At 48.3% G+C, this 21,745-nt stretch overlaps 1 protein-coding gene across 5 annotated transcripts in view; it reads left to right on the forward strand.

Annotated features, from left to right (window-relative positions):
• The window catches only part of Tenm4 (teneurin transmembrane protein 4), a 761,032-nt gene that overhangs the window by 521,527 nt on the left and 217,760 nt on the right, over positions 1 to 21,745 (forward strand). For all 5 annotated transcript variants that reach the window (XM_036186680.1, XM_036186679.1, XM_036186681.1 and 2 more), the window contains one exon: positions 14,065 to 14,320. In XM_036186680.1, the coding sequence (XP_036042573.1) occupies positions 14,065 to 14,320 (256 nt within the window). The remainder of the gene's footprint in view (positions 1 to 14,064; positions 14,321 to 21,745) is intronic.

A 21,745-nucleotide genomic window follows, 5' to 3' on the forward strand; every position in this document is an offset into this window, starting at 1 on the left:
GCTTGCTCATGACAAAAGGGGGCAGCACCCAGAGGTGCTCCCTGGATGACCTGACCCAAAGAAGGATCCTGAGAACATACACAGCCCCCAACAGCTTTTCCCTATTTGGAAGGCCTCAGCCTGGTTTGCATGGGCAGTTAAGAGAATGGAGACATAAGGAGGGTTTTGGTCATATTTTGTTTGATGTCTTCCTTTCTGGGGTGATGCCTAATGTGTATCAGATGGCTACATTTGCCTAATTTTAGTCATTAGATTAAGGAGGGATGAGGTAGTTTGTCCTCAGGGATAAAAAAAAAATCAATGGGAGTTAGTGTGATTAGTAACAGTGCTCCTGCGTTATACAGCAGGAATTGGGGATTTGAAGAAAAGTGCAGACCTCAAAATTCCAGTGAGGATGAGGGAGGGGCTCCTGAGGACTCGCCCTCCATTGAAGGGTCATTAGAGGCAATTTACGGCAGCTGGCGGGAGGGTGAGTCATTTTTCTTTGGGAATGTGGCCACTGGTAGGTTGCCAGTGTACCAGTGGATGGTTCCATGCGCATGCACACTTGAGCAGCACTGATTGGACTCAGTGGCTTACAAAAGCAACAACAACTAAAAATAACATGACGTTGGGTGGGCAAGAGGGATTGGATGAGAGGAGAGAGGGAATGGGGAAGATTGAGATGCATTGTATACGTGTATGGAGTTCTCAGCGTAAATAAAAAGTATTACATTATTTTAAAAAGCACAAACCATGTCACCATGACCCGCAGACTGTACTGCCTCATCTCCAAGCCCAGAGGCACAGCTGTTGTGGTTCTGTACTGGTCCTGCCCTGTCTACTTAAAAGCAGACACCCTCTTCTTACTTAATACCCACAGATCATTACAGGGCATTTGCTTGATGAAGTGGAAATGGACATCCTTTATTGTAAGGACAGGATGTTCATGAAATTTGCTTGAATGTTAGTGAAGTCTGAGACAGTCATTTCTGTTCGCTTATTCACCCACCATTTGTACCTACTACATGGCAAGTATCAGACTGGGTACACGTGGCATGCCAAGGAATGGGACCTATCTCGAGGGACCCCAAAGCAGTGAGAGACTTTCATGGACATAGGAGTTAGTGTATACTTGGGTGAGTGCAGGTACTTGTGATCTCAGGATCATGGTCACAAAGTGTGAATGTCCTTCAAAGGGTAGGGCTGAATCTGTCTGCAGAGTGAGGAAGGGCTTGGATGTGTCATTTCAGGGTCTGAGGTGAGTTTCAACCTCAGGGAGTGAGGAAGAAGCTGGAAAAGACAGCAGCAGGGTCACATATCTCTACCTGAATCAGACACCCAAGCCAGAAGGACAAGGGTGCTCATTGGCTGCCTTATTCCACCCGCCGACAGTAGGGATGCTCCAGTCTGGAGGTAATGAAGTGAGAAGAAATGGCAGCAAGCCAAGACCCTATATACTAGACACTTGAGGGGCCAAGGCATGGTGGGAAGAAACAGCCTAATCAAGCGACTCCTGCCTGATTTCCAGATGGGCAGCATCTTCTCTATTTCCCTTCTCATCCATAAAGTCTTTGTAGTGTAGTGAACGGAAGCGCTAGGCGCTTCCATAATCCCACACTGACTCCCGGATCTTACAAATCACACCATCCGCCCAACAGCAGTGTTACGAACAGTGGCCACTGTTGCAAAAGGGCCACCGAAAGTGGAGTCATCAGCCTACAGCAGCACTGGCTGACTATTGGACTTCCGATTAGCAGTGACGAACTTACCACCCGGCATGCTGGGTGATGTGCGTGACAGTCAAGGCATGGAATGTGAGGACCAAGTACACAGACTCCAAGGCTGACTCGCTAGGTCTGGATCCTGTCTGCATCAGCAAATATGGCTTTGGGCAACCTACAAAATCTTCTCTGTATTTTAGTTTCTTCTGCTACAAAATGGGACTTTGAGTAGTAATTCCCCCACAGGGTTCTTACACAGATTGGAGTAACATGTACATATCAGATACTTTTCTCATTGCTAAGCAACCCAAGGGAGGAAGGATTTCCTTGGACCGTGGTTTCCAGAGCTGTGTCAGTCCATCGTGACATGGAGGGCACAGCAGTGTGAGCATCAGTCCGCTGCAGAAGCCGCTTGTAATGTGACTGGTTCCGATCTTATCAAATCAGGAAGTGGGGGGGGGGGGTTTCAGGCCTCTGCAGATCCAGAGGCCACTATCGCCATCAAGGCCAGCCCCCAGAGATACACTTTTGCTAAATAGGCCACAGTCCCAAAGGACCTGCCCCCTCCCAAAATAGTAGTACCAGCTGAGAACCAAGCATTCCGCCATGTCCCAGTGGAGTCTCTGTTCCCCTCTGAAGCCTCATGAGCACCGTCTTTACTGCTCACGCTTTCTATAGGTGTTCCGGTCTTCTGAACCCCCACCACAGTGGCCCATTAAGCACTGCATACAGCACTCTCCAGCTTCTTTAGCCCACGACTCAAAACCCCTTCGCATCCCGCAGGCCGACACGGTCACTTTTCTCACAGTGAATCCACGCCTGGTACCAATTCTCTATCTTAGTTGCGTCGCTTTTCTTGCTATGACAACATGGCTGGCACAACTCAAGGAGAGAGGTGGACGTCGATTGTGGTTTCAGAAGACATCAGTGCTTTATGGTGTGGATGGCGAGGCGTGGGGGGGATGGCGTGGGGGGGATGGCGTGGGGGGGATGGCGTGGGGGGTGGCGTCGGGGGGGGGGATGGCGTGGGGGGGATGGCGTGGGGGGAATGGCGTGGGGGAATGGCGTGGGGGGTGGCGTGGGGGTGGCGTCGGGGGGGGATGGCGTGGGGGGGATGGCGTGGGGGGGTGGCGTGGGGGGGGTCGCGTGGGGGGGTGGCGTGGGGGGGAATGGCGTCCGGAGGGATGGCGTGGGGGGTGATGGCGTGGGGGGAATGGCGTGGGGGGGGTGGCGTGGGGGGGTGGCGTCGGGGAGGGGGGATGGCGTGGGGGGGATGGCGTGGGGGGGTGGCGTGGGGGGATGGCATCGAGGGGATGGGGGGGGGGATGGCATGGGGGGGATGGTGTCCGGGGTGGATGGCGTGGGGGGGAGGGTTGGCGTTGGGGGGGGGGATGGCGTCCTCGGTGGTGTGAGCTTGTGGCATGGCTTGTTCACATCTTGACACATCGGGAAGCAGAAGCTTAAAGTAGGACCAGAAAGAGGTAGTACTTTCAAAGCCCACCCCCAGTGACCTACTTCTACTAATGTCACAGTCCCCAAGATTCCACCTCCTCTAGCAGCTGAGCCCTCCTCACATATGAGCTATCAGGGGGACAATTCACATTCTAACCATAACCGTACACATAAAGCAAAGGAGGCAGCCGGATTCCGAACTTCCTCCTTTCCCCTCATCACATAACCAAAAGAAAAAGATTATAGAATGGCTTTCAGGAGTAAGGAGAGGTTGAGGGACAGGCCTACAGGTCCACAGGTGCCCCTGATTTCCCAGGATGCCAGGCCTGGATAACCACGCTGCCCCCTCAATGTCTGTCTTGGTGTTGGTTGCAAATGTTGACAGGAGGCATTTCCCTAGGACACCCTGGGCGGTGTAAATTAGGCAGAGCTCTGATCACCACGGCTATGAATATAACTGTTTGATTAAGGTTCTGTGCTGGCTGCATTGTTTGTTTCGCAAACCTGAGCTGGGCTGATTGGATTTCTTTCTCTTCCGTTTTTAACATAAGTAGATTCTGAAATTGGAAAAATAAAATATTCCACAGCCGAAAGAAAAGAATCCGCTTGGGGAATGAGCTCAGGTGTATGTATGCCTTCTGCATCGAAATCAGGTTCATGGTGTCAGGGACCTTGCTGATGTGGAAAATAGGGACTGGAAAAAGGCCAGTGTGTTAGCAGGAAAAGTGAGATTTGAACCTGAGGCTGCTGGAGGTGGAGTCATGGTACTCATGTGCCCTGAAGTCCTGTTCTGGGTTCTCATACCTTTTTAGTCAATCTGTCACCTTCATCAAGATATGCCAGTATGAAGCAGTCCAGGATGCTGCGGCTGTCAAAGGGCAAAGAACTCCCATCACTTCCTGGGAGGGCGTCTTCCAGAGTGCAGCACTGAAGAGACCCCTCTCAAATACAATGGATAATAACAGCATTTACAGGGTCCCTCCTGACTGCCAGCTGAAGTGAGCAGGAGGGTTAAGTATGGGAAATGTGTTGTTGTCCTCGCCAGGACAGGCAGGTGACACAGGCAGGTGACACATGCAGTCTTGTCTTTGCACTGAGTAGTAATGGAGAAAGAGCAGATTGCTCCTCTGTGTGCCTCAGTTTCCCCTTCTGGAATACAATGATAGATGTAGTTAAAACTAGGGGGCAGGTGCTATGGGCCACGTGTTTTCTTAGCTCTTTCTGTGGACACTGTCGCCTAGGACTGGTATCTCCATATTTCATATCAGGAAGATGCCATAAGATAAGTTCAGCCACAGGTGTGAGTCCACAGCTGTTTCAGTACCAGGCTATCTTCCTAACACAGAACCATGTGTTCCTCCTACTGTCTCAAAGACACTTGGTACCTTAAAGGTATCTTAACAGAATAAGCAGTGGCCTTCCTTTTGATACTCTGAGGCCATTATTGGTATTAGTAATAGATTTCTGTGACCTGGAGACAGAGTCAGGCATGTTGCAGAGGGCCACAAGAGGACAAAAATGTTCCCTGTTTCCAGTATGACTGGGCTTCTGGACATTGATGAGTAGAATGCCCACCTACAACTTCCTGAATGTGTATCAGAAAGAAAGCCCAGCTGTGGTGGTGTAGTGAGTGATGAAAAGTACCTCCCTGGCCTGGGTAATTAACTGATGCTTTTGACCATTAAGTGTGTTAAAGCCTGAAGGAGAAAGGTACCCATCACATGAACAGGATGTCACGATGCTGTATTGAGACTTGATGGGGTTGGATGGTGCTGTGGTTGGGACTCAGCGGTTTCACATTCAGCTCTGTAAAGCCTGGGGTGGCCCCTGGGGTGACTCCTGGGGGTGGCCTCTGAAGTTAGGCTTGAGGGGTCTGATCATGGGCTTTGAAACTGGGTGACCCACAGGACCACACAGAGCTCCAGGTTCCCAGTCTTTAAAACAGAGAAAATATCTATTTCTTGATGTTGTCCCTTTTATATCATGACTCCTCTTTTGGGGGTCCACGACACCACAGGCTTCTGCGGGGTGGAGGTTGTTGCTGACGACTGTCAGGAGGCATGGAAAGTTTCAGGTACTCCAGGAACACTGATCCTTCTTTACACTTGACCTGACAGTCTCCAAACAGCACAGGGAGCACAGCTGATAACTGAGTGCCTGTAAACGCTTATGTCATCGGCAACAGTTAGGATGGTATGAAAAAAAAATAAAGGCATGGCTCTCAGAGCTTCTGAAGGGAGCGGCCTGTGTCGTGGAAACAAAACCCAGCGCTGAAGGTCAGGGCAGTTTATGGGGTCGTTTTCCTAATTCTCTTCACCCAGAGAGTCCCCATCAGGAGGACAAATCACCTTCATCATGTTCCTTTCTCGCCTTCAAATTGATTTCCATCAGTAAATTCTGAAGAAATAGCTTTGTCCTGTGATAGACATCGGCACACCTAGGTGACAGCAACAGGTTGGCTGAAAGGGAACAAGAACCCAGGGCAGGCTCATGGGGTTTGTGAGGGCCACAATTAAGGCTGAGCAGCTTCAGGGCCAAATCTCCCCTCCCCTTCCACATACTGGCCACATCACAAACCTTCAGTGGGCCCTCTTCCCTCCATCCAACTGTGTGCTCCAGTGCGCTCTAAGAATATGGTGATGACTTAGTGACTTAGAGGCATGATGAATCTTATTTTTTGGTTGTGAGCCTAGCCTTTAACAGCTGAGCCATCTCTCCAGCCTAGCATGATGAATCTAAAGGAAGAGCCTCTACTTCCAACTAGGGAGAAGAGAGTCACAGAAAGCTTCCTGGGGGAGGCAGCTTCTAATTTGAGTCAACTTGAAAATGAAGGGGACATGACCTTCTAATCAGAACAGTGTATACAAAGCTATGACTAAAACAGCTCCATGAGGGTCTAAGATGGGCTTGACCTTGGCACCTTTCATGGAAGGAGGTGGAGAGTGTGGGTGCTACCATGCAGTGGTGGGGCTCAGGCCATGAGGTGAGGGCTCCTGTCTAGTGGGCACTGGAACCACCAACAGGCTTGAAGACCAGGAATGACATTATCCAGTTTGCTTGTTCTTAAAATGGACTGTTGTTGACTTTTAGTAATTGCCTGGCCTGGTCCAGATTTATCTGTTGAAAGCTCCATGGAGACAATCCATTCCTCTTCCAAGTTCAGTCTATTTGAGGGCAGCAGGAGTTCCCATCCGGCCATCTTTTCTCTAGGACATTCTCTGAGAGGAGCAAAGGGAAGTCACTAGGACTCAGACTGTCAAAGCCTGGCAAAGACTACCAGAGATCCTCTGATGAATGGAGGAATCCCATTTTCCTGATAGACAAATTGAGGCCCATCCAAAGTCATGAGTGAGTTACTAGCCAAACTGGGAAGTTCTTCAGTCTTGAACTTTGCTACACAGGATGTAATTTGGTGTTTAACTTCCTGGCATGTAGACTGCATGGACATAAGCCATGAGGCTTGGAAAGCTAGTCCTAAGCTCTTGGCAGGCTCCTGGACACACCCACACACATAAACACACACACTGTCTTTAAGCCCTCAATTTCCAGGCTGACAGGAGTGGTCCTCCTTGTGTCCCTGGGACCATTCCCTACCTCAGGAAGTTAGGGAAGCACTAATGAGCCCAGCGGAAGATCACCCTCCACTGTATGAGTTGATCCCGTATGGTCGCCTCCACTAGGCCCTCTCCACCTGTGGCATAGTCTGACAATAGCCTGCCCTCAGTCTTGGTGCTTTGCACTCCATGGACTGTGTATCTGTTCCAACACACTCTACTCCTGTTAAACACACACAGGTGCTCTTTGTGCACACACACACACACACACACACACACACACACACACACACACACACTCAAAATCACTCCTGTCCTGCCTATCAACAGTGACCCTTTGTTGATTTAAGCCCTGACCTGACTGTTTATGGGTCAGACCACTTTCAAAAAGGCTGCAAAGGTGACGGTGACAGGAAGGAAAACTCACTTGACAGCTAGAAAGCTCTCCCAGAACAAATTCAGCCTTGAGGTAGACATAGATTTAAGTTGAGGGAATGCACGCACCCAGAAATGACACCCCACCACCACTGCTTCAGGCTTCAGCTGGCCTTTTTCAACAAATCTGCTACAATTTTACAGCAGCAACCCGGGCCAGTCACCCCTGTCTCCAGCACCAGTACTTACAAATCCAGAGGAAAGCTTCAGGAGTCGTGGGAAAAGGAAGCAGGGAAGAAAGAAGCAGCCTATGCTTCTCTTTCACCTTATTTGGTACCCAGCCACACGGCATATCCCACACACAGCATGCTGGGAGTATCTTTTGCATCCCGATGTTCATGAGCAAATATCACAAGTTCACCCGACACCCGTGGTCCAGTCTTGCATTCTAGAATTAGAGAAGCTTCCCTCTACCTCCTGGACTGTTTGTCCTTCCAGGAAATTGGGACTCAGGTACATTAGGTGCCTTACTTGGAGGTCACAGTGCGGATTAGCTTCTGACAGTGACAATCACAAGAGGCATACATAGGTGGTGGGTATCTGCTGTGAGCTAGTTACGCTGTTCTGGTGGAGGCCCAGGCAAGCCAGCCACACACCACACTTAGCAAAGATGGGCTTTGGTGAGCTCGCTTAGTTTGTGAACAAGTGTGACTGGGGGTGGAGAGCAGTGCCGATGTGTCTCTCTCTGATGGCCTTGGAACACGGCTCTGCTTTCCTTGTTTGCTTACAGAGAGCAGGGTCCTCCACCCAGCCCCATCCTGAGTCCTGATCCAGCAGGGAATCCATTGCTGGACAAAAGCTACGGGTTCATTTAATACCCTGAGGGTTCTGTCTCATCATTATGACTACCATTGACTTTGGAAATTTGGAAGTCAGAGTGAGTCCCTGAACACCCTTAAAGCCACTGCCAGGATCCAGACTTGTCTTTCTGTGACCTCTCGCTAGAACTCTGTTCCAGGCAGCCAAGTCCCCATGCCATCGTGGGTCTGTTTCCGTCACAGCCTTTGTTCACACCAGCCACCCACCTGGATACCCTCTCCCTCCCCGTCACGCACCTTAGCCTTACTCTAATTTAGCACACAGTCCCAGCCCTTGCTCTTCTAGAAGTTTCTTAGACAACTGCAATCTACATGTTCTGAAACCTGGAGAAATGTCACTGTTGCTGGGGACTATGACCCGAGTGGGTTGCATGGGGCTGAGGATCTGGAGGGGGGGGAGGTTTTGTGGGGGGAGAGGTTAGGGGGGTGTCCTTCAGTCTGCTCTCCTTCCTCAAGCGTTCTCCTGGGCTCACAGTGAGCCAAATCTATTGGAATTCAGCTCAGGGACAAGAGAATCTCAGGCACACTATCTTCAAGGGTCAGAAAAGGACAGAGAATGATCTAGAACTAAGATTGGAGCAAAGAGTGAAGTGGCTGTCTGCCTTCCCATTGCCACTGCAGTGCGTGCCTCTGGGATGGGCTAACCAGGACGTGTTGGCCAGCTTTCCTAACTGTGTCCTGCCCGTGCAGCCTCAGGGACTCTGATAGCCCCCTCCTCATTTCTAACCCCGTCATAGGAGTCACTGTATCAGACACTGGAGCTTTGGCATGCCCTGTCATCATCTGGGCATTTGCTATGCCTCACATAAATGAGAAAGTAAAGCAGCCATCTTGCAACCTCAAGGCTATGTCACTCCCAGCAGGAGAAGTTCTGTAGGGGCTGCCCCACCTGCAGGGCCTGGTCCTTCCCTGAGTCCATCTAGTGTGTCAGACCAAATACCATTGAGAATTCCTGCACACTGGCCATTAGAGAGACACCAGGGAGAAAGTGAATGATTGAAAAATACACCCCTAAGGTCTACCCCATCACCTCCTGCTCACACCAGGGTTGCTTTTAGATTAGATCCATTCTAGGTTGAAACATAATACTAATGATAATTCTCTCTAACTCTTACACAGGACTTTACAGTTTGCCAGCTACTGTCATATACCTTTGACAGATGACAAAGTTAAAACTCAAGTTAAATAAATGATCTGTGCCACCACAGCTTAAAGGAGGCAGACCTGAGATGAGAAGCAAGGCCGTCAGATGCCGCTTTGGACTGTGGTGAAAAAGAGCTCTCTGGCCTCTCTACATTGGTCTTGCAAGCCAAGGTTCATTAGCTAAGGTCTCAGCGCCTCTACATCACCATCCCGAGTCAGTGGTGGTCGATGGCATTTTAATGGAACCTAAATAATTCTTTCTGTTGGCATGCTCAGGCAGCTGGAGTTTTTGTATTTTATGATAATTAAATACTATCATCTTTTATAGCTGATGGTCTTCAGGGCCCGATTAATGACTGCAGTGCACACTGGGGTCATCATTAACTCTGAAGCAAAGAGAGCTTTGGGCACCTGTCTGCAGTTTGGCAGAAATGGTGTATGAGAGCACCTGACCTGGAACCCTTTCTTGGAACTATTTGATGCCTTAGATCTCAGCACTTGGGTCCAGTGGCTAAACCAAAGCTATGAAAGTTTGTACCTTTCTCTCATAAGCAGGGCCTACTTCACTACAGCCCATTTCCTATGAAGGCACCTGTCATTGATCTGAGGCCATGCTTGGCCTCTGCCTCCCACCCCCTGCTAATTCTCCACCAGCCTCAGAGCCTTCCCAACGCTAAAGTGGCCACAGAACCAGCTCCTACCCTCCTAATGATGACCAGGTTTTCTAGCCTTTCACTTCCAGTCAGCCACCACCTGGGCCCGCCTCACTGTCCCTCCCTCACCCATAACCACGGCTCCTCATAGACACTCACACTATTGAATGAGTGTGCCCCCAGCAGCCATGCTCTCTTAGTTTTCTAATTCCTTGCACACTCATCATTATCTGCCTGGAGTGCCCACCCCCAACACAAACCATATTTCACCTCTCATGCAGTCTTCCTGGACACCAAGAGCTAAAGTTTAGCCCCCACCCTCTGTACCTCCAGGGTGCTCCAGAGAGGCTAGAGCACAAGGTGATAAGGATGATAGTCATCAACACTTGGAAGGTACACCATATGTGACAGACATTGTTGGGTTCACTTGGCCTATCCTGACTCACTTAATGAACACAAGTGAAGGATTTCACACTATAGGCTTCAAGCCAATCTGCTGAAGTTCAAATTCTGGCTCCATCACTTAAATGTGAGCAAGTTGCTTGGTCTTTCTCTGAAGAATAACAATAGCCTCTTCTTTTGGGATGCTCGCAGGGTTTTCTAAGTAAAGCGTTTAGTGTCTGTCACTTAGTCTCAATACATGTGGAGTGGTGTGCATGATGATGTCACACACAGTTCTGTCAGCAGGTGTCTAGCTAGATTGAGCACTTCAAAGTTGACCATGTTTGTGGATCTTTATTTTCAACCTATCAAAGACCATCTCTCTACCTTACATTGGACCTTTTAACATATGCATTTTCTAAATGAGTAAACAACTAGAAGCTGGGAAAAGTGGTGACTTGTGCTAATGTCACCTCACCTGTCAGTTACAGAGCTGAAGCTGCTCTGTGAGACTCCTGGGTTGTGCTCTGTACTCCTCCCAATCAACCACCCCCTGAACCATTGTCAAGGATGGGGGTGTATCTTTATCTGAGAGCCCACTGGTCCCTGAACAAAACATAGGGCTTCCCCAGGGCCCACTGTGAGCTCAGGACAGGTAGATTAGGTATCAGCCCTCATTTGCCCTGAGAGACTTGTCTAATGCATCAAACAGCCTTTCTCTTTGAAAACCTGAAGCCCTGGGTAGCTAGCTTGATGTCAGGGCCAGCCATTCTGGCTGCTTCCTGATCTGTGTTGAGCTCCAGGCACTCTCTGGCTTCCATGAGCCAGTGGATTGCCCACAGTGAAATCCATCAGCTCAGTAGTTTCCTGTTCTTCCCCCTCACTCCTTTGTTTTAGAACTTCTGTTATAAATGCTGAAGAGTCATCTCCATGGTGACATTTAATGCTTTATGGTTTATTCATTCACGTTCCTTTACCATTATTGTGGACTAACAGCTACTGTTTACAGGGTTGGCATGTAGATCTATGGTAGGCCCTGGGTTTAGTCTATGGCACTGGAAAGCAAATAGTTACCATACAGTTAAACAGCTGTATGCCAGGCACTGTGCTGAGCACCTGACATATGGGGTGCCTGTGTATGAGCGTGTGTGCATACACATGTACGTGTATATATGCATGCATGTGTGTGCACGCGCTTGTGCCATGGTGTGTGTGTGTGTGTGTGTGTGTGTGTGTGTGTGTGTGTGTATCAAATCATGCATGGGAAGTCAGGAAACAATTTGCCAGCCTCACAGTTACCACTTGTAAGTGGCAAAGACGAAACTTGAACTCAGAGCTGTGGGACACCAAGGCCCAGACCATTTCTATGATCTACTCTTTTGCTCAGCACTTGAAGGGCAGGCACTACCGCATGATCGAAATTTGAGGAAAGTCAGCAAAGACACCAGTGTTCAGGGTTTCTGCACATATAAAATGAAAGAAGGTGTTGGAGAACCATGACAACTCCAAACATTTATTTATTTATTTGGGATTTTATGAGACAGGATCTCACTATAACCCAGGCTATCATAGAACATTCTGTGAAGCCCAAATTGACTTCGAACTCATATGAGGCAATCCTCCTGCCTCAGCCTCCTCCTGCGATTGTATGCATGAGTCACCAAATATACCCAAGGAGTTTTTAGGAGAATCAAAAACGGTTTCTGGAAAAATAGGCTTGCCAAACTTGATACTCTAGTAGCCTTCACTGAAGCTGGTGTCTGTAAAATAAAGTGGCTCATACTGTACATGGCTGGATGGAGTGATAGGGGCGGCTGCTGGGTCTGTGGAGAAAGAGTTTGGGTTGAAACTGTAGCAGAACTTCACAATGTTCTAGCACTTCTAAACAGTTACTGAGGCAGATGTCACCACTCAGACACATAGCAAAAGTCTTGTCTTAGGCCAGCCTGTCCCAGCCCAGACACTCCTGTCCTCTCTAAGGGTACTTTTACTGCCTTTGGCTGTGGACTACAGTGACCTGTGTTAGATGCAAAGGCACATTGATTCAGAAGACAGAAGTCACACTGTAGTTTCATAAGGACCTACCTTTACTTTTTCCAGCCTTAGCTTCCTCACCTAAAACAAAAAGGGCTTGTTGTGAGCATTAGAAGAGTTAAAGATGTGAAAGCTCATAGTAGGTACTTAAATACATAGCAGCCTTTGTTAATATCAATTAAGTAAAATGTCATAAGGGGATACCTTCTAGGACAAGGCAGATGAGTCTGCCATCCCTTGCTGGCCCAGGACAGCCATGGCATGGTAGGATCACTTGCTGCCTCTCTGCTGTGGTACCTTGCAGCTAAAAAGGCCACACAGGGCATGGGCCACTCAGTCCAGAGGCAGCTTCTCATGATGGGTTCTGCCCAGATTCTGTATGCCTCTATTGAAATGCTGCTTGGCAGGCCTGGTGGCTCATGCCATTAATCCAGCACTTGGGAGGCAGAGGCAGGGAGGCGGAGCTCTTTGAGTTTGAGGCCAGCCTGGTCTACATAGTGCAGTGATTCTCAACCTGCCTTATGCTGTGACTCTTTAATACCGTTCCTCATAGTGTAGTGGTCCCCAACCATGAAATTATTTCATTGCTACTTCATAACTGTAACTTTGCCACTGTTAGGAATCGCAATGTAAATATCTGATATGCACGATATCGAGTGACCCCCGTGAAAGGGTCATTCAACCTCCAAAGGGGTCATGACCCGCATTTTGAGAACTGCTTACATAGTTAGTTTGAGGACAGCCAGAGCTGTGTAGGAGACCCTGTCTCATACAGACAAACCAAAGAGCTAGACAGAGCCAGTGACCCTACCCTTGCATACTTTCTTGAACAAGGCGATTTGCTCACTGGGAGAAGAATGGGTACTCTACCTATATAGTCATATTGACTTCCAGGTTCTCACCTGTCCCCTCGAGGGACAGCTGTGCTAGCTCTCTGCTAACCCAGGACTTCAGGATCTTCAGGGAAGAGTGGGTTTCGTCCACACTGGATGGACTCTGGGGACCCTCCTTACCAGCAATGAAGTTTCAGCCACTCCTGACCTTTGATGAGTCGATAGTTACAGGGAAGCTGATGAAAGAGGAGGCTGTATAAGTATACCGATATTTTTTAACCACCCCAACACAGCATGCCCACCACTCTCAAAAGCCACCTTCTCCCAGAGGACATTCGGTCTATACCTTCCTAGGTACATGTGCTTCATACAGATGTAGCCTCTAACCTGGCTCTGTGTTCTTAGATTAGTCAGACTCTTAACTAATTGTACATTGCACTTATTTACCTTGTTAATTTCATTTACAGTGTACCATTCCTAGGGTCAGTGATTCTCAAAGTGAAGCATGGGTCAGTCACTGGGAAGCTCTGTAAGGTCTGATTCCTGGGCCCCTTCCCCAGGGTTCTTGAATCACTAAGTCTGGATTGGGGCACCAGAACTTCTATCTCAAACACACTCATTCCCAGGTGAGGAAGCTACCAGTGTAAGAGTATACTGTAAAGACAAAACCCGCAAAAGTCTGACTGATAAAACGTGGAGTTGTTGGTGTGAGTCAAGTTGTTGACATGAACAACTAGAGTCTCTCACACTCACGCCTGCTCTCTCTCCCTTGCTCTTGCTCTCAAGATCTTGTTTCTTATTACTCTCCTAAAGTTTAAGTTCAACGTATGGGGCGGGCATTTCTGTTTTGTCTATTGCCCCAACACACACATGGAACAGAAGGAACTCAGAGCTATCTGTGGACTACGAATTGTACTGAATGAACTAATATGTAATTTGCTAGTGCCAGATGCACTCATTCTGGCCCCTGCAGTCTTGTTCAGGTCTCTATGGCTGTTCCTCCCTCTAGGGGCAGCATCCAGCCAGCAGCATATTGATCATGACTGTTTGCTCCCTAGATCATCCCAGCGGCCTGCAGAACCACCCTCGGCTCCGGACACCACCGCCACCACTCCCCCACACCCATACCCCCAACCAGCACCACGCGGCTTCCATCAACTCCTTGAACAGGGGCAACTTCACCCCCAGGAGCAACCCCAGCCCGGCACCCACAGACCACTCACTCTCCGGGGAGACCCCAGCAGGCAACGCCCAGGAGCCAACCCATGCCCAGGACAACTGGCTACTCAACAGTAACATCCCATTGGAGACCAGGTGGGTCCCAGTGAACCGAGGTTGGGAGGGTAAAGTGAGGGCTGGGTAGACAGAGGGCAGAACAACCAGGGTCTAAGGTCTATTGCTGGCCAGGTCAGCAGGGAATGTGTCTCTGCCTCCAATCTCTTTAGAGAATCTGGTATGAAATGCCTTGCCTTGGGCTGGTACTCTCCAATGGTAGGAGAGAGCTGTGGAAAGCTGGGATTTCAGAATCCACCAAAGCTGAGGTCCAGTGCTAGCTTGCTGCTTATTAAAGGTATGATATCAGTCAAGTTGATAAACTCACAAACATCACTGCCCTGTCTACACAATAGCAATGAGGCTGGTTGGGGAAGGCTTTTATAAAAGTAGTCAAGAAATGCACAAAGGAGGTAGGCACAGATGTAGGACAAGGCAGGCATTCGGATCCATGTGGACTGGTCCTCAACTCAGCCAGTTGTGTGTGATTTCACTGCTCTATTCCTAGTATCAGGCCTATCTGAACTGTGAAAGGTACTCTTTGAAGGCCAGTCTCCCCTTCCATTCATGTTTCCTGATCTATTGACCCTTCTGTACCCAGAAAGCCCCTAAGGTTTTCCCATCAGTAGATAGGCTTTCATATGGCGATTCCATGTATTCTATACACTTTGATGAGATGGGTTTTCCCATGATGCCCTCATCCAGGAGTTCTGGAAGTTGAGACTTAGTGGGTTTGTAACCAGCTCAGATCATATGAGAGGTTGATACACGGCTAGGACTCAACCCCAGGGTGCTAGACTCTCTATCCAGTACCGTTGCCCTGTGGTTCATCCCCTTCTTCTGGGATTTGCCATGGGATGTTTCCTTCAGCCCAAGGACTGCAGCCAGGCTGAGTCCTGCAGCCATCTCCCTCTCCTGTGCTTAGCCACTGTTTTCCAAAGTGTGTGTGTGTGTGTGTGTGTGTGTATGTGTGATTATAAAACCCATGCAGTTCACTTAAGACATTATAGGAAGATAAAAAGAGAATTAGAGGGCCTGTAATTCTACCACCTGAACAGAGCACTTTTAGCATACCTCTCTCCCTGCTTTCTAAATCATAGGTGAAGTATTCCAGGCTGGTCTAGCAAATCTTCTTCTACCTTCTCTCTTAAAGAAATGACACGCATAGGTTTCCTTTTCCAAAACTCCTGTTCTTTGTGAGGACTACATGACAAACCACATTTGAGGAAGGGAAATGAGCCAACACACAAGAGGTCCACCCACCTGCCTCTGCCTGACACTCTATGATCATGGTGACGGTATTTGCACATTGAGTATATGGGGTCTGCAAGAGAAAAATCACAATCCTTTGGTTACATTCTATACTTGTGGAATCATTTTCCCAAACCCACTTTTCCAAACCCAACTTTCTCAGAGATATGAGCCTACCGTGACCCACCCCAGTGTCTTAATTATTACCATTTCTGTTCACATCTTCTAAAATGCCTCTCTTGCCCTCATCAGTTACCGAATGGATTCATTGTTGTTATCCCACCCAGGGTAGACAATCAAATCTCCATTATTTTCAGTGTTTATTGAGTGGGAGATGGCTGATGGAAGCCAGCAACTAATCAGTGGCTCTGGCCATTTGCATGGATCATGGATGCCATTCTCACTACTTGGAAGTTCGTTTTAGAAGCAAAGTAGGACTTCTTCCTGTGAGTCTGTAAGTTTCTCAAAGGAAAGAGATGCCTCCTGAAGGACATCAAGAGAGGCTTTTCAGATGGTCAATATGTGATGTAAAGATTGTCCCAACTCACCTCCCCTGCCCCATCAGCTAGAACTTGCCTGCCTTGCTGATCCTTTGTCCTCCTGTCTCCATTGCTTAGAATGAATGAAATTGTACCTTCATCTTTCATTATCATTCAATAATGTCCTTCACAGAGCAGTCAGCAAATAGAATAAGAAAGAAGAAAAATACCACCTCAGCCTGCCAAAAGGTGCATCTAGGCATGCACACCCTTTCATAATTCATTAGTATACATGCAGCATACCATTATTATATATAGCTAGATTATGTATATTTAATATTCAGTGTACGCATGTAGTCCTCTCCAGGTCTATGCTCTTCCGGGCTTCTGCACAGGCCTCTGCACGCTGCCACTGGCTACCTTCCTCACTTCTTACTCTAGCTGAATTGTACTTAGTCCTGAAGCCCATGAGTAGCTGAAGAAGGCTTCCTCTATGACTCCAGACTTCTGTGCATCTAAGGACAGCTCCCCAAACTAAGAGCGGTACCAACTCTGCTAGATGACACCATCAGAATTCTGCATGTTAACATTGACCATACCAGGCTGGCAGCACCAGACTAAACAAGACGAAGTGGAAGAGAGAGAGTTGCAGAGTTCGGTGGGCAGAATCAGTCACTGAGCATCAGGAAAAGGTTGTGGACTTTTTAAAGTAGATGAACATCCTCTTACGTTGGCTTTCAAGCATGCTGAACCTTTTGTGTGACAACATGATATATCAATAAAGTTCACACTTGAGAACCATACAATCAAGTTACCAAAAAAAAAAAAAAAAAAAAAAAAACCCAGACAGAACAAGCAACCAACCAACACACACACACACACACACACACACACACACACACACACACACACACACAAACACACTTCACAATGCTTTAGGTAAGTTAATGATTTTGTGTTTGGCCACATTCATAGTCATCTTCAGCCACATGAGATCTGTACGTTAAACATAACTGCCAGCTGAGTGAATTATTCAACATCCCCAAGTTTTGATTTCTTTATTGACAGATTAGGATAAAAATTTATGCTGTTCAAATAGTTTGGAAAGAAGAAATATAAGGAACACACATACAGTGCCCAGCATCTAGAAGCCACACTGTAAGAGCCATTTCCCATATTTTCATAAAGCTCTGCTTCCCTGTGTCAATGCTCTGAAGAAGTAAATCATTGAGAAAATATCCATGAGTCCCTACCCAACAGAAGAGTGAAGAGCAGTGGGCAGGGTCTGTCCCTTCACTGCTTTCCAGAAGTGTGGCCTGGTGTTCTGAGGATATGACAGGCCATTCACCATCAAGAGTGTTTCAAGGCACAGTCCTCAGGGTCAGCTACACCCTCCCCCACTCAAATTCCCACCCTACCGCTCACTAGTTGACCTAGACCTTGTGCATTTTCACCCCTGAAAACAAAAGGTTCCAGTTGCCTAATACTACATGACAAATTCCTCCCAACTTAGCGGCTTAGGAAAGATGCAACTGGTTCTTCACAGGGAAAGTCAAGAGGCAGAAAACGTTTTGGATATATGACTCTTCTGCTCCACGTTGTATGAATGTGGTCAACTGATCTTTAGCACCCATCACATGCATTTCACTTATCTGTGGGGACTCCTTCAGCCCTAAGGTGCCTTGGGACTTCTGCTTATGATCCTCTGAACAGGACAGTTGTGCTTAATTCTGTGTGAATCAGGGTTCCAAGATATTGAGACAAAAGCCATTGATCCTCCTATAAGTTGGGCCTAGAAATGTCAAATGGGCAAAGTGTCAATTCTGCTTTATTTTGTTGGTTGAACTTGTCATGGGCCAGTCAAATGTCAAAGCTTTGGCAGCCATCTTTAAACCAGCATCCTCCATCATCAGGCTTTTCTTTTTTAAAATTTATTTATTTTTAAATTTTTTTAAATTTTACATACCAATCCCAGTTCTTCTCCCTTTCTTCCATCCCCGACCTCCCCCAATCCCACCCCCTATTCACTTCTCAGAGAGAGTAAGGCCTCCCTCAGAGAGTCAACAAAGTCTGGCATATTAAGTTGAGGAAGGACTAAGTCCCTTCCCCTTGTGTCAAGGATGAGTAAGGTGTCCCACCCTAGAGAATATGTTCCAATAAGCCATTTCATGCACCCGATATACATCCTGGTCCCGCTGCCAGGGGCTCCCCAAACAAATCTAGCCACATAACTCTTACTCACATTCAGAGGGCCTAGTTGCATTGAAATATGCTGTCTTAGGGGCTCTACTAATTAACAAAAGTACTAATTATCCATAAACACAGCAAAGAAGACAGCGCCTTGCAAAAGATCATCATGGCAGAAGAAGCTGGGGGGATACACTGCGCTTTAATTACTGTGGAGCCCCCAGCACATGGCTCAGTGCTTGCCACAGCATGGTAGGGCCTTGAAATATGAACACGCAGGTAAAGAGAGTGAAGATGGAGCCGGGAGGTGGCACACGCCTTTCATCCCAGCACTCAGGAGGCAGAGGCAGGTGGATCTCTGTGAGTTCGAGGCCAGCCTCGTCTACAGAGCTAGTCCAGGACAGAGAAACCATGTCTTGAAACAACAAAACAAAACAAAACAAACAAACAAACAAAAAAGAGTGAAGATGGAACACACAAGTGACTCAATATCTTTAACTGAGTCATGAATGGAGAAAGAGACAGCCTCCCAGTGGCCCCGAGCCATGTGACTGAGATGAAGAGTCAGAAGTCCTGAGGAGGGGACAGAGAGGAGATGAGGAGGCCCAATAGGGCCAGTCCTACTTGACAGGTTGTCTCCAACAGCTTTTGCCAATACCCAGGAGAGCCCCCTGGGACACACACACACACACACACACACACACACACACACACACACCTGCCCCTTATTGTCCACGCTAAGAAGCTAAGCTAGTGTGCAGACACCATAGCTGCTGGTAGGATGACCAAGAGGGGTTATATTTCATCCTGGCAGAAAAGTAAGGCAACCAGAAGGATGGAGAGTGGGAGCTTCTGGAGACTCGTTCCCTACTTATCCCCTGTACCTCTCCCAATCCCCACGGTTAACTAAGTCCTCCAGGGAGGAGCCTGGACATACTTGGGCTGCCTAGACCTGGAGTACACCCTGCAGGAGTGTCTGCAGTTCTTCTATGTGGAGCCATGTGTCGAAGGTCCCCCAGCCTCTGATCCACTCCTTTGATATGCGGTGGCATCAAGCATTTAATTGATTTCACAGGGACTGGCTGATTAATAACCCATCAGGCTCCTGTTGGATGAAGGGGAAACCTAAACAGAAGGCTGCCTAACCTCTGCTCTGCCTCAGCTCATCCCAGGCCTGGGTCAGGAGCCTGGAGCCCTTTGGTGGTCATACTGAATTTGAGAAACCAACTCTGTGACCTCAGGGACAAGGGCTACCCTGCGATCTCTAGGCCAACCCTACTGTGGTTCCCCAAGTGAGACACAGGGATGGGTCAGGGCAGCCCCAGGAAGTCACCTAACCTGCCTGAGCCTCGTTAGCTCATTTGTAAGACAGACACTGCCCAGTTGGAATGGGCAGTCTTCCCTGTCGCTGGGTGATTTGTTCTCCCTTGTGTATAAGATCTCATATAAAGGGGTTGGGGATTTAGCTCAGTGGTAGAGCACTTGCCTAGCAAGCACGTGAAGGGAAAACAGGCACTATGGATGATCCGTGGATGGAGCAAACAGAGCAAGCAGAGGAGAAGACATCATTCTGTGTGCCCAATAGCATCAGTAACTGTTACAAACATTCTTGGAGACCTCCTTCGGAGCTGTCAGGTGTTATCAGAGTCCTTCCCCCATGTAACCCCTTAATCCTCCCAGCTCCCCCACAGATGGTCTGTTTGAAGTCCCCAAGACCACTCCTGGTTTGGTGAATGGCCAGTAGGGTACATGATACTGTTGTGAGCACAGCTCTGAGTTCTCTGCAGTGAAAATATGGGAAACAGAATTGGTGAAGGAAAGAGGTGAGGTGAAATCAAGGGCTTCAAACCAAGCCCGAGATTCCAGCAGCTTCACCCAGAATAGGCACACCCTGCTCCCCCAGCAAACACTGTGGTAAACAGGGAGTGCTGCCAGCCAGGAGGCACAGCAGGGACCCAGTGCCCTCGGGTTATAATAAAGGTTACCATATGGACAACCTCTGCCTGAAACATACTGAATTTCAGCCTCCTGGAAGAAAACATGCATGCAGCATTAGGTTGAATATACATTTTGTGCACAGTAGAGCAATCATGTTGTCAGTTCACACAGGAAGCTCTCCTTGAAGCCCACGTTCCCGGATGCCAATTAGGGGCCAGTCTTAGACAGGGCCTTTCACACAGTCAGGACTGCTTCTAACACATCTGCATGAGAGAGTGGCTTTATTGGTATACACACAACATTGCCACCTCCCGTGGAGAGAGGAAGGATCTGAATCATATAAAAAGAATAATAAGTTACTTGCCTAAGATCCCGCAGCCATCATGGGGCAGGCTAGAACACCATCTCCCAAAGTCCTCGCATCTAGCCTTGTCCAAAGCCATCTTCCCGATAACTTCAAGTGTCTTCTTGGGCCAGGTGAGGTGGCACAAGCAATCAGAAGGCTAAAGCAGGAGGATGGTGAGTTTGAGGCTGTGTAGTGAAACCCTGTCTCCAAAATAAGTAAGAAATGAAGCGACTTCTCAAGACATTCATTGACAGGGGGTTTCAGCAGTGAAAATATTCAGTTCAGGGAAGCTGGACAAAGGAAAAGAGCCAGGAAAAGAGGAAGGATATGAGAAGGATGATAAATAGTTGGGTAATGGGGGTGGCAGGGGTTTCCTGAGACTGACAGAGAGAATGAGCAGCAAAGGGGATCAGGTCATTGTAAAGGATGTCCTGCCTATCCTGAGGTCATGAGGTCAGGACTGCAGAAGTTCATGAGTAGCTGTTCACAACCTTTAAGTAGGTATTATGAGATGGGCCTTTCAGGGGTTAGCTGCAGCCCGGAAGAGCTGGAGTTTTGTTTGTTTCTTTCCTTCGTTCATGTGTCTGAACATCAGGGGCATAGCCAGCTCTTCATGAGCTTGGCTGAGTCACTGACACCTGCACACCATGAGGTGTCATGTAGGCTATGATCCCTACTGTCCTACACCTCTCAACGGAGATGACAAGAAGATGTGATGATGGCTGTCCCAGGGTTTTGTGGACAGAAACACAGTCCAGCACAGTGGCTTATGTAAGCACTCTGGCTGTTGGGTGAGGCCATCCTGAAGACCTACTTCTCTTGAAGGTCAGGGGACCTCCCTTCCCAAGACCATTTATTCTCCCCTTTTGAGGCTAATTCCTCCTGACCTGGATCACACTGGTAGGTCTGGAAACCTCAACTTCAAGCTGCTGAGGGACTCTTCTGTGTGTAAAGGGGACCAAATCCCTCCCCATTCAGAGAAGGTCTCTTGGAGCAGCACAGCATTTGCCTGCCAAGCTCCCTCTCAAGCACAGTGGAAGTCAAAGACACCTGCTTTGAGCCCCATAACTGTTGTTTCCTTTCCTGATGAACCTCAGAAGTCTTACCAAGCCTCAGGTTCCATAACTGTAAATGGAGGTAGAAACACCATCCACACTCAAGAAGCTCATACCTTGTCATAAGTCAATCATCCATACTTGAACTGCCAGCAGGGGTGAGCAGGGAGCTGCCCCAGGGGTGAGCATGAAGCTGCCAGCAGGGCTGCAA

This window comes from Onychomys torridus, chromosome 1 (assembly GCF_903995425.1).
Source record: "Onychomys torridus chromosome 1, mOncTor1.1, whole genome shotgun sequence".
Classification (NCBI taxonomy): Eukaryota; Metazoa; Chordata; class Mammalia; order Rodentia; family Cricetidae; genus Onychomys; species Onychomys torridus.